Source organism: Stomoxys calcitrans, chromosome 5 (assembly GCF_963082655.1).
Source record: "Stomoxys calcitrans chromosome 5, idStoCalc2.1, whole genome shotgun sequence".
NCBI classification, from domain to species: domain Eukaryota; kingdom Metazoa; phylum Arthropoda; class Insecta; order Diptera; family Muscidae; genus Stomoxys; species Stomoxys calcitrans.
Window position 1 is genome coordinate 108,667,172 of NC_081556.1, and position 13,668 is coordinate 108,680,839.

Genomic DNA, 13,668 nt, shown 5'->3' on the forward strand with positions numbered 1-13,668 from the left:
TTGCTTCCAAATCGGACAAAAATTGCTGTTTGTAAGGGCGGCTTGGAGACCACCGTAGGCCAGAGATTAACATGTCTGCCTATGATGCTGAACACCTAAGTTCGAACCCTGGCGAAACAATTATAAAATGTGTAGCGGTGGTTATGCTCTCCTAATGCTGGCGACATTTGTGAGGTACTATGCCATGTAAAAACTTCTCCTGAAAAGAGGTATCGCACTGCGGCATTCCCGTTCCGAAACAATTATAAAATGTGTAGCGGTGGTTATGCTCTCCTAATGCTGGCGACATTTGTGAGGTACTATGCCATGTAAAAACTTCTCCTGAAAAGAGGTATCGCACTGCGGCATTCCCGTTCCTTAGTGGAATGTTTATGAGCAATATTGCATTTTGCATTTGCAACCTCGAAAATAAAAGTCAGGAATAACGCGCTACTTACGAAATCTCTAATTGTTTTCCACACCACGCCCATTAGTTGACTAATGACTGGTATTGTGTTCCCAAATAAGAGCCGTTGTCGGTTAGCCACAACAGACGGGGAATGGCCTAGGAAACGTCTTCAATGTCGCATCATCTTCCCTTCATGCCCTACACATGCTATCACTTGCCGCAGTGATTTTTGCATCCTGTCATGGGTTCCGTTGGGATACCGAAAGCTACACTGACCTCCTTCATAGTTCCTTAAAGTAAAAGCCTAGTCTTTGGTGATCCGGATTTCCCCATAGTATTTTCGTCGTTCTACCGAGCGTTTCGGTCGCCCTCAATTCGGATTGCGTTGACCAGAATAGCTTCGGGTTAACCAAGTTTACTGAGGGCAGTCCTCTGGCCTTCACTGCCAAATCGTCTGCTCTTTCATTCTGAGGTCTCTAGGCTAAGAAAGATTCTGTACTCGAGACCTATTACGGTGGAGTTTATTCAGAAGTCCGAGTATGTATGGACAATGTCTAGCGAGGAAACACTAGAAATACTCGTTGATACACATTTCCCGGCCCGGCACAGGATGGATGTAAGCACCACACAGGCTGGAACATTTAGGTCCGATCTGTGTGAGGCTGGAGGCACACAGGCTGGAACATTTAGGTCCGATCTGTGTGAGAAGCTTAGATGCGAGCTACCGGGCGAGTCTACTGGTAGCGGATAGGGGAATACTCCAAACGGAGTGGCTGCAACTGTAGTAGCGGACAATCAGCGGAATCGAGCAGAGAGTCTCAGTGAGAGGTCGGGCGGCACCGGCTCTTGCACAAATACTGAGTGCCTTTGATGCTCGCTATGACAAGGCGAGTTATTGGCGCCTTTAAATAACCCTATTCCCGCGGAGCTTGAAGAGAATCGCTACCTCCACATGCAATGAGGCTACAACAACAACAACACATTTCCCGGGTAATTATCCAACGGATAACGTGGCGCCAGAAGAGATTGTCACTGGTATGCATTTGTCAGAGGTTATTGAGGAAATTGTGTCTGAGCCGAAAATCCTTTGGGCGAAAAAACTTTCGACTTTTTTAAGTCGCCAGGCCCTGATGATGTATCGCCGATTGAATTACAAGCTGTGTCTGATAGACTGGTTCCTTGGCTTGCGGAGATATACTCTGCTTGTACCTGCATGTCATATATACCTGTGGGATGAAGGCACACGAAGGCCACTTTCATTCCGAAAGTAGGAAAACCTTACCACACGAAGGTAAGGTCATTCCTTATATTGAAGCCTCTTGAGAGGCTTCAATGTGGATTACAACATGCCTGAGCAGCCTTTTGTGAAAAAAATACTTTACTATTATTCCTGATAGAATCGATTGGAACTACGATATCCCTGGTAATAGAAGTTACATAGACTTCTATATGAATAATTCCAAACTAGACGACCAGGTGGGCTTTGGGGTCTACTCTTAAGATCTAGAACTGCTCATATCGAAAAGGCTACCCGACCACTGAAGAGAATATCAAGCCGAGATCCTGGCATTTAAGGAAGTGGCGGAATGGCTTAGATATAATGTCATAACGACGATTGGCATAAATATCTTCTCAGACTGCTAGGCAGCCATTAAATCCCTCGAGAAAGTATTTCTGAATACAAAAACTGCCCTCGACTGTCGCAGATCTCTCAACGAGATGGCTGAACAGTTAAAAATTCAGCTGTTCTGGGTGCCGGACCACAGAGATATACCAGGGAATTGTAAGACGGACGAGCCTGCGAGACTAGGAACATTCCAGGGAAACTGGAATCTGTGGGTATGCCTCTAGCGACATGTCAGCTAAGTATTCAGGATCAGGGCCGAAGGGCAACGACTGATAGATGGTCACAAGGAGGGGGCTGTGAGCATTCCAAAACAATGTGGCCTAATCTAGACTTGAAGAGGTCTACCGCTTTGATGTCACTGGCTAGAACAGACGTCTCATTCATTGTGTCCGTCATGACAGGTCACTGTCTGATCGGAAAACATGCTGACAGACTGAAGGTTGCCAGCAACAACTATTTTTGGTCACAAGGCTAGAACAGACGTCTATGTGGCCTAATCTGTGTCCGTCATGACATGTCGCTGTCGGATCGGAAAACATGCTGACAGACTGGGGGTTGCCAGTAACGACTTTTGCAGAAGCTTTGGGGACATCGAAGATGAAGAGACTATGGAACACCTTCTATGTGTATGTCCCGCCCTGGCAGTCAGAAGGAGCTCCACTTTAGGTTTTTATTTCTTGGAGAACATGTCTGATTTAGCGCATGTGAACATTTGCAAGTTGTTGGTCTTTTTAAAGCGATCAACAGTGGGAACTAGAAGGCATTTTTCTTTTCCTGTTCCTGTGGTATCACAGTGGAAGAAGACGTGTAAGTGAGTCTGATGGCAGGCTGCCACTTAAACCTTACCTTACCTAACCTATTACTGACATAGTCTTCTAGGTTTTGTAGCCTATGATTAAATGTGGTAATTTTTTGTTCGACGAACATTAAGGAGAAAATTTTGTTTTTATGGAATTAAAATTGAATTCTCGATGCAGGTAAAATGTATTTTTTATAACATAATGTTACCTGTATTGAAATACGATAAAAAGTGTTGTTGGACATACCTAAAAATATAGAAAAAAAAAATAAATTAAGATTTAAATAAATTAATTAGTTAGGCTGACAAATCTTTATTTGTGATCCGATTGCTCAAATTGTTAGTTAGCATATGCTGTTAAAATCTCTAGTCGAATCGATGGGTGTAGTTCTTTAAAAAGGGAAGTTTTAATACCCTTTCCCTTAGGAAAAAGTAGTTTTAATACCCTTCCCCTTAGGAAGAAGTAGTTTTAATACCCTTTCCTTTAGGTAGGGTAGTTTTAATACCCTTTCCTTTGGAAAATGGTATTTTTTATACCCTCTCTCTTGGGAAAGTGTAGTTTTAGTACCCTTTTCCTCAGGGCAGGGTAGTTTTTATTGTATAACCTTTGCCTTGGGAAACGGTAGTTTTTTATATCCCTTACCTTGGGAAAGGGTTGGTATAATAACCTTCACCTTAGAAAAGGGTAGTTTCAGTACCCCTTTCCTTGGCAAAGGTTAGTTTTAATCTTAGCTCTCTACCTTAGGAAGGGGTAGCTTTAATACCCTCTACCTATGGAAGGGGTAGTTTTAATTTCCTTTTCCCTAGGAAGGAGTAGTTTTAATACCCTTTTTCTTAGCATACGGTAGTTTTAGAAATCCTTTAATACTCTTTCCCTTGAGAAAGGGTACTTCTCATACCCTTTCTCTTGAGAAAGGGTACTTCTCATGCCCTTTCTCTTGGTAAAGGGTAGTTCCAATACACTTTCCCTTGGGAAAGGGTAATTTAAATACCCTTTCCCTTGGGAAAGGGTAGTTTCAATACCCTTTCCTTGGGAAAGGGTAGTTTCAATACCCTTTCCCTTGGAAAAGGGTAGTTTCAATACCCTTAAAGTAGTATTAGTACCCTTTCCCTTGGGAAAGGGTAGTTTTAATACCCATTACCCTGGGAAAGGGTAATTTTAATGCACTGTCTATTAAAAAGGGTAGTTTTAATACCCTTTCCCTCGAGGAAGGGGTAGTTTTAATACTCTTTCCCACAAAAAAAAAGGTAGTTTTAATATCCCTTCCCTTGGGAAAGGTTAGTTTCAATACCCTTTCCATTGGGAAAGGGTAGTATTAATTTTCTTTCCCTCAAGAAATGGTAGTTTTAATACTCTTTCCCTCAAGAAAGGGTAGTTTTAATACCCTTTCCCTCAAGAAAAGGTAGTTTTAATACCCTTCCCTGGGAAATTGTAGTATTGGTACCATTTCCCTTGGGAAAGGATAGTTTTAAACTCCATCCCCCTGGGAAAGGGTAATTCAAATACCCTGTCCCTTGGAAAAGGGTAGTTTTAATACCCTGTCCCTTGGAAAAGGGTAGTTTTAATACCCTTTCTCTTAAGAAAGGGTAGTTTTAATACTCTTTCCCTCAAGAAAGTGTAGTTTTAATACACTTTCCCTCAGGAAAGGGCAATTTCAATGTCCTTTCCCTCAAGAAATGGTAGTTTTAATACTCTCTCCCTCAAGAAAGGGTAGTTTTAACACCCGTTTTCCTTGGGAAAGTGTAGTTTTAATACCGTTTGTGAGGTACTTTGCAATGTAAAACTTCTCCCCTACAACAATTTGTGAAATCCCTTAACAACTTTAAACATTTTCAGTGACGAAGCTCATTTTTGGCGTAATGTGTTCGTCAATAAGCAAATTTAGCGTTATTGGTATTGGTGAAAATCCCCATGTGTATCACGAATCAACTCTTCATCGAAAAGAAATAACTTTTTGAGGGGGGTTGCATGCCGGCGGTGTCATTGGGTCATACTTCTTCGTCGATGATGCCAATCGGCATGTGACGTTAGTGGACTACGCTACGACACCACACTCACTGACTATTTTTGGCCTGAATTGGAACATAAGGCTGTGAACGGCATGTTGTTTCAACAGGACGGTGCCACGAGCACAGCACAGCACTCGTAACAATCGATTTATTGAAGAGTAAGTTACATGTGCCTGTTTTCTCAAGAAATGGTCCTGTCTATTGGCTGCCTCGTTCGTGCAATTTGACTCTTCTAGACTATTTGCATTGGGGCTACGTCAAGTCATTGGTCTATGCCAACAAACTAAGGGTGTTGAAAGAGCTCAGAGCAAACATTGAAAGGAATATAGCGATTGTTTCGGCTGAAATGTGTGGCCGAGTCAACTAGAATTGGATCCAACCTATAGAGAGATGAAAACGTGCCTACGGGGGGCATATGAATAAAGTCGAGTTCCTTTCATAAATATTTTTATTGTACTTCAAGCTGATAATAATGTTTTTGAAATATTTCGAATGGTTTACGTTTTATTTAGTTTAGGTTAGGTTGAAAAGAGAGGGCGGATATTAATCCGCCCCGCTTTAAATACAAAAAAGTAACCTCGAAAAAGAAAATCTTAGATAGGATTTACGTGCTATTTACAAAATCCTTAATTGTTTTCCATGCCACGTTCTATTTCAAAACAAGAAAAAAAGGGTGCTAAGTTAGGCTGGACCGAATCTTAGGAACCATGGATTTTGCTAAATTTTTATTCAAACTAAATTTAGTTGAAGGGCATAATTTTATTCTACATACCAAAATACTGTCAATCCAAGCATTTGCACAAAGACTTTTAATTTGACCTTTGAAATACTTACAAAGTATGGTCTGAATCGTCCATAACCTGGTATAGCTCCCATATAAGCCGACCTCCGGATTTTTCTTCTTGAGCCCCTGAAGGGCGCAATTCTTGCTGAAATGGCTAAAATTTTGCAAACAGGTTTCTACAACGATCTCTAACATCCAAGCCAAATATGACCTTAATCGATCTTTAACCCGTTATAGCTCCCATAGGTGTCGCTCTGCGGCACACCGTTCGGACTCGGCTATAAAAAGGAGGCCCCGTATCATTGAGCTTAAACTTGAATCGGGCTGCACTCATTGATATGAGAGAAGTTAGCCACTGTTCCTTGGTGGAAGGGTCATGGGCAAAATTTGCATTTGTCATATAAACTATCTTGACTTCTTGAACCTCCAGAGGACGTAATTCTTATCTCATTTGTCTGAAATCTTGCAAAGGTATTTTGGGGGCGGAATTTTGAGAGGGCGCTATTTCTATCATAATTCGTTGAAATTTTGAAAGCGCTTTTTTGTGAGACTCGTGGCAGCCATGACTAGTACGGTACATATCAGATCATTACTTGACAAAGCTCATATATATTTGAAAAAGTCATTCAAAGATCCTATCCCTTGCCATTCATGGTGTAGGGTTTATAGGATTCCACCTGACCGAACTTAACGTGCTACTACAAATTTTGTTTTTTTTTTCGTTATTTGGTAGTAATTTCATAAAACTTTGTGTTTTTTTCTGCAGCAAAAATGCAATTTTCAAAATGGTATTAAATTTTAAGTGGCACTTGTATTGCTTGCCTAAATATATGCAATACAAATAATGATGAACATGAAAAGTATGCTACTTAAAAAACTACAAAAAATCTACGGAAGAGTTAACATACCCACAAACGAATTTAAGTGATTTTTCCATTCCATCAGTAAAAGGATAATCTCATAAAACAACAACATATCATTAAATGAATCATAAAAACGACAAGAGGAAATAATATTGAAAATATAAAACTTTGAAAAATCTGCAGTTAACAAACATCATAAAAAAATAAAATGTCACTTAAAGGTTATGCCATGTTGGCGGCCATTTATCACAATCATCACAGCAGCAATAGCAACAGTAAAAACAGCAATGTAAGTCACAATGGCAACAATAGCACCTCCAACTACAACTACAGCACTAACAACACTCAAAGTACAACTGAAGCAACAGTGCCCACAGCATCGTCAAACGCAACCTTAGGCACCGAAAAGGCGCTCGCAATATATCCTTTTGTCAAAAGCAACAAATCAACAAAGCAGCAAAAACAATCAGAGGCCAGGATGACAAGGACGACAAGGACGATAACAAATGCCACAGCCACAGCCTCAGCAACACCAACAACAGCTTCAGCAAACAAGCGAACGGTAACAGCGACAGCATTGTCATCTGTTGCAAAGGCAACAACAGCGACATCAGCTAAAAATGTTACTCAAGAGGTACGGCTGAATCCTTACCACCGCAATAGCCTCAACAGTGATCGTTTGGAGCCTTTAGATGGTAATGCTATTGGTGCTGAACATCATCAGCAGCATCAGCACCAAACTTCATTGCATCATCGTCCTCATCGTCATTTTCAACTGCCTCAGAGCCCGCAGCAACAACATCAAACGAATAGTAATAGCGGCAACATTTATGCAGACAGTGTTGAAGATGAATCGGCCGAGGATGAGGACGCCGAAGAGGATAATGCCACTGCCGATAGCCGCGATGAACTAAATGGCCGCCAAAGACCCGTCAACACTTTCTATGGCAGTGGCTTTGGCATTTTCCATCAACAACGTTCCAACATGGGTGGAGCTGGGGGCAATGGTGGTATAGCTCTGATAACCGGCAGTAGCAGTTCTGGCCTGGGCAATGGTTCCTTCTCGAATAGCATTAATACGAATGTGAATCTTCTATTGGGCGGGTAAGTATTTTTCTCAAATTGCATGAAATAAAAATTTATAAAATTCCCTAAAGGCTTCAGGACAACATAAATCGAAATATCACAAAAGTCATGAGACAACATACTCCTAGGGATGGGCAAAGGGATGAATGCTCAAAGGAGTACATGCATATGCATGTATGTAACAAAAAGTAGATGACTACACCACTACTGTGGTACAGGGTATTATAACTCAGTGAATTAGTTTGTAACACCCAAAAGGAAGAGAGATAGACCCATTGATAAGTATACCGATCGACTCAGAATCACTTTCTGATTCGATTTAGCTATGTCCGTCTGTTCGTCTGTCGATGTTAATTTGCGTACAAATATCAGGTCACAATTTTCATCGAAATTTGGCAGGAAGGATTTTCTTATGACCCACGACCATACAGGTGAATTTCATAGAAATCGGTTCAGATTTGGATATAGCTTCCATATATATGTTCGTCCGATTTGCAGTAATAATGCAATCAAATGGTCATTTGTTAACCGATTCTCTTGAAATTTAGCAGGAAGGATTTTCTTATGACTCCCGACATTACAGGTGAATTTCATAGAAATCGGTTCAGAGTTGGATATAGCTCCCATATATATTTTCGCTCGATTTGCAGTAATAATGCAATAAAATGGTCACGTGTTAACTGATTTTCTCGAAATTTGGCAGGAAGGATTTTCCTATGACTCCCGACATTACAGGTGAATTTCATAGAAATCGGTTCAGATTTGGATATAGCTCACATATATATGTTCGTCCGATTTGCAGTAATACTGCAATAAAATGGTCATTTGTCAACCGATTCTCTCGAAATATGGCAGGAAGGCTTTTCTCTTGCTTCTCGACATTATAGATGAATTTTATAGACATCGATTCAGATTTGGATATAGCTCCCATATATATGTTCATCCGATTTGTAGTAATACTGCAATAAAATGGTCACTTGTCAACCGATTCTCTTGAAATTTGACAGGAAGGATTTTCTTGTGACTCCCGACATTAAAGATGAATTTCATAGAAATCGGTTCAGATTTGGATATAGCTCCCATATATATGTTCGTCAGATTTTGGCTAATTTACAACCGTAGCGCTGGGATTAGCATGTCCGCCTATGACGCTGAAAGCCTGGGTTCGATTCCTGGCGAGACCATCAGAAAAAATTTTCAGCGGTGGTTTTCCCCTAATGCTGGCAACATTTGTGAGGTACCATGCCATGTAAAACATCTCTCCAAAGAGGTGTCGCACTGCGGCACGCCGTTCGGACTCATTGAGTTTAAACTTGAATCGCACTGCACTCATTGATGTGTGAGAAGTTTGCCCCTGTTCCTTAGTGGAATGTTCATGGGCAAAATTTGCATTTGTAGTTATTACAGTTTGAACATATCTGCTCGCGAAGCTGCATAAAAATTGGTTCAGAATTGGATATAGCTCCCACAATGTACTTATAGGGTAGGTGAAGGGTATTGTACAGTCGGCACCGCCCATTAACGAGGAATTGGAAGAAAAATAGCCGAGAATAGAGATGTTCTAGAAAAATTCTAGCTCAAGTTAGGAAACAGCTACTCAATATCGAAATATGGATCTGAGACCCTACAAAGTGTAAATAGTTTTGATCGTCTTGACAATGTGGACATACCAAGTCGATTAAGCCTTGTACACCTGTACATCTGTCCGTCAATCTGTCAGTCGAAAGCACGCACACAGTGCAAGTTCTTTTTTTACTTCAAAGGGTGTCAAAATAGGCTACTTTCCCACAAAGTCTCCAACATTCTAAGGATTATGACTTTTGATCTTTCTTTCTATGTGCAAATCGGCAATAGCAATTCCAACAATAATCACATATGAAAAGTGCCCATTTAGAAAAAAATAGAAATGTTTGAATATCATGTGAGCAGAATGTGAATAAACAAAAATGCTTCCTAAGTAGTACTTTAAACTCCTTTGGTGCTTTATTTCGTCCTTCATATTGCCGGTCGTGTCTAACGCTCATTAATCAATCTTAGCAGTGCACCAACAAAGCGAACGTATGTTAGAAAATGTTTTGTTTTAGAATGAGAATAAGAATTTCAATATGGAAATGTCAAGGTTGTTTCGCGAAAAGAACTAAAAAAGTTTCACGCATATTTAATTTAGAGAAACACATTAGCTCGTGTACAAAATGGATTTTTGAAGGTCGGATGGGGGTACCCAAACTTCATCCTGCAGTACCTAAAACCTTGAGATGTTCATCTTAGACGTAGAAACTACACAAATATATTTTTAATCCATATGATACTTTATGTTTATGAAGCTTGCCTACCCCATCATATGGAGTAGAATTAGTCTAAATCAGTTGGGTTTGTCAGTGGGTCATATCGGTCCATGTTTTAATGAAGCTGCCATATGAACCGATCTTGTATCTTGAATTCTTGAGCCTCTAGACGAGGAAATTCCTACCCGACCTTGTCCGGCTAACTCGGGATAACTATGACCACCAAACAGGCTGCAACTTTGAGCTTCGACTTGTGTGGTATCCATCGTTATAACGGGAAGCTTAGCTGAAAGCTACCGGGCGCGTCCACAGGTTGCGAATGGTGGAAAGTTCCGGTTCAAATGTGGCCGCAGGCAGTCATCGATTTTCGAGAGGAGAGTCTCAGTGAGCAGGCAGTTGGCACTGGCTCCTAATTAAATACTGAGTGCCAATAATACTCGAGAGGACAAGGCGAGTTATTGGCGCCTTCAAATACCCAATGGCCAACATCAGCGTCTGTTCCCAGGTTAGGGGCGGCTGGCGGCTGGCGTCGAGCGTCGGATCTTGGAGCTAGCGGCTCGCGACACCCAAGGATACAAATGCGATCCCACAAAACCCAGGCAGTTGAGGCGCTGGGCCAGTAACCCGGCCCCACCAGGAAACTATAAAACAAAGGAATAGTAAAAACCGACCCCCCATCAACTTTGACGACTCACGCAAACGAAAACAGAACCATAACCTGCGGATCTGCACCTAAAATGTCAGCACTCTCTATAGAGAAGGTGCAGTATACGCGCTGGCAGATGTATAAGAGAAGTGCAAGGCAGATATTACCGCCTTACAGGAAGTGCGATGGACTGGGAATGGCGTCAAAACAACTTCAAAGGGTGACGAACTATGCTATAGTTGCCATAAGTTAGGTTAGGTTGAAAAGAGGTTGCACATATCAATCCGCCCCATGACACTATGGACACCTAAGTCAGTAATCGGCTTGTTGTGCACTTTAAAAACTATAAAGTAACCTCTAAAAAGAAAATTTTAAGTTAGGAATTCCATGCTAATTACAAAATCCATAATTGTTTTCAATACTACTCCCCCAAGTTGGTTTATGTCTGGTGTTGTGTCTCCACCTAAGTGGTGGTATGTGTTTGACGCGAAAGCCGGACAATGACAAAGGAAATGCTGCAACGTCTCATCATCTTTCCCGCATGCCCTACACATGCTATCACTTGCTGCACCGAGTTTACATAAGTGAGCTCGTAGTCCTATGTGTCCCGTAATGATACTAAAAGCTATACTGATCTCCTTCTTACTTCCTATTAGTGATAGCCTAGTCTGCTCACAATCTGGATCCCCCCCCCATAAGATTTTTGCCGTCCTACCGACCGTTTCGCCGTTCCACAATGTTGCATGCGCATTCGTCGCCCACTCCCTTAACTCGGACTGGGTCGATCCGAAAGGCATCGGGTTAACTATGTTTATTGACGGCAGTCAATAATACCCCCTTCCTTGGGAAAAGGTGGTTTTAATACCCTTTCCCATCGGAGAGTGTAGTTTAAATACACTTCCCCTTTTGGAAAGGGTAGTTTTATTACCCTTTCCCTTGGGAATGGGTAGTTTTAATACCCTTTTCCTTGGGAATGGGTAGTTTTAATACCCTTTTCCTTGGGAAAGTTTTGTGTTTATACCTTTCCCTTGGAAAAGGGTACTTTTAATATCCCCTTCCTTGGGAAAAGGTGGTTTTAATACCCCCTTCCTTGGGAAAGGGTGGTTTTAACACCCTTTCCCATCGGAAAGAGTAGTTTCAATACACTTTTTCTTGGCAAAGTGTTGTCTTAATACCCTTTCCCCTGGGAAAGGGTAGATTTAATACCCTTTCCCGTGAGAAAGGGTAGTTTTAATACTTTTTTCACATGGGAAAGGGTATTTTTAATACCTTTTCCCTTTGGAAAGGGTACTTTTAATACCCCCTTCCTAGGGAAAGAGTGGTTTTAATACCCTTTCCCTTGGGAATGGGTAGTTTTAATACCTTTTCCCGTGAGAAAGGGTAGTTTTAATACCTTTTCCCTTGGGAAAGGGTAGTTTTAATACCTTTTACCTTGGAAAAGGGTAGATTTAATACGCCTTCCCTTGGGAAAGGGTGGTTTTAATACCGCTTACTTTGGGAAAGGGTAGATTTAATACCATTTCCTTTGGGAAAGGATAGTTTTAATACCCTTTTCCTTGGCAAAGGGTAGTTTTAATACCCTTTACCTTGGGAAAGGGTAGATTTAATACGCCTTCCCTTGGAAAACGGTGGTTTTAATACCGTTTACTTTGGGAAAGGGTAGATTTAATACCATTTCCTTTGGGAAAGGGTACTTTTAATACGCTTTTCCTTGGCAAAGGGTAGTTTTAAAACCCTTTCCCTTCGGAAGGGGTAGTTTTAATACTCCTTCCCTTGGGAAAGGGCAGTTCTAATACCCTTTCCCTTGGGAAAGGGCAGTTCTAATACCCATTCCCCTGGGAAATGGTAGTTTTAATACCCTTTTCCTTGGGAAAGGGTAGTTTTGATACCCTTTTCCTTGGAAAAAGGGAACTTTTAATACTTTTAATACCCTTAATACCCTTTCCATTGGGAAAGCGTAGGGTGGTTTTAACACCGAAAGGGTTTTAACACCCTTTACCTTGGGAAAGGGTAGATTTAATACCCTTTCACTTGGGAAAGGGTAGTTTTAATAACCTTTTCCTTGGGAAAGTGTTGTTTTTATATATTTTTCCTTGGGAAAGGGTATTTTAATACCATTTTACTTGGGAAAGGGTGGTTTTATCCTCTCTCTTGCGAAAGGGTAGTTTTAATACCTTTTCCCTTGGCAAAGGGCAGTTCTAATACCATTTCCCTTGGGAAAGTGTTGTTTTAATACCCTTTCCCTTGGGAAATGGTAGTTTTAATACCCTTTTCCTTGGAAAAGGGTAGATTTAATACCCTTTCCCGTGAGAAAGGGTAGTTTTAATACATTTTTCACTTGGGAAAGGGTAGTTTTAATAACCTTTTCCTTGGGAAAGTGTTGTTTTAATATCTTTTTCCTTGAAAAAATGTACTTTTAATACCCTTTTCCTTGGGAAAGGGTGGTTTTATCCTCTCTCTTGCGAAAGAGTAGTTTTAATACCTTTTCCCTTGGAAAAGGGCAGTTCTAATACCCTTTCCCTTGGGAAATGGTAGTTTTAATACCCTTTTCCTTGGGAAAGGGTAGATTTAATACCCTTTCCCGTGAGAAAGGGTAGTTTTAATACTTTTTTCACTTGGGAAAGGGTAGTTTTAATAACCCTTTCCTTGGGAAAGTGTTGTTTTAATATATTTTTCCTTGAGAAAAGGTACTTTTAATACTCTTTTCCTTGGAAAAGGGTGGTTTTATCCGCGTGGTTTTACCTGTTCCTTGGAAAAGTGTAGTTTTGATACCCTTTCCCCTGGAAAAGCGTAGTTTTAATACCCTTTCCCTTGGGATAGGGTAGTTTTAATATCCTCTCCATTGGGAAAGGGTAGTTTTAAAACCCTTTCCGTTGGGAAAGGTACGTTTTAATACCCTTTCCCAAGGGAAAGGTTTGTTTTAATACCCTTTCCTTTGCGGTAGTTTTATTACCCTCTTCCTTGGCAAAGGGTAGTTTTAATACCCGTTCTCTTGGAAAAGCGTGGTTTTAATACCCCTTCCCTTGGAAAAGGCAGTGTTAATACCCTTACCCTTGGGAAAGTGTTGTTTTAACACACTTTCCCCTGTAAAAGGGTAATATGAATAACCTTTCCATTAGGAAAGTGTTGTGTTATTTCCCAAGGGAAAGAGTATTTTTAATAATGTATAAGCCCACTGGT

General features: G+C 40.9%; 2 protein-coding genes across 6 annotated transcripts in view; one reads left to right on the top strand and one right to left on the bottom strand.

Annotated features, from left to right (window-relative positions):
• The window catches only part of LOC106082749 (probable beta-hexosaminidase fdl), a 367,897-nt gene that overhangs the window by 154,580 nt on the left and 199,649 nt on the right, over positions 1–13,668 (bottom strand). The gene's annotated exons all lie outside the window — the stretch shown is intronic.
• The window catches only part of LOC106082747 (uncharacterized protein DDB_G0283357), a 31,679-nt gene that overhangs the window by 2,581 nt on the left and 15,430 nt on the right, over positions 1–13,668 (top strand). For 2 of the 4 annotated variants that reach the window (XM_013245462.2, XM_013245461.2), the window contains exon 2: positions 6,375–7,575. In XM_013245462.2, coding sequence (XP_013100916.2) covers positions 6,680–7,575 — 896 coding nt within the window. In that variant the 5' untranslated portion in view covers positions 6,375–6,679. Of the gene's footprint in view, positions 1–6,249; positions 7,576–13,668 lie in introns of those variants that run through there. The other 2 variants (XM_013245463.2, XM_059370438.1) reach the window with 2 other exon arrangements.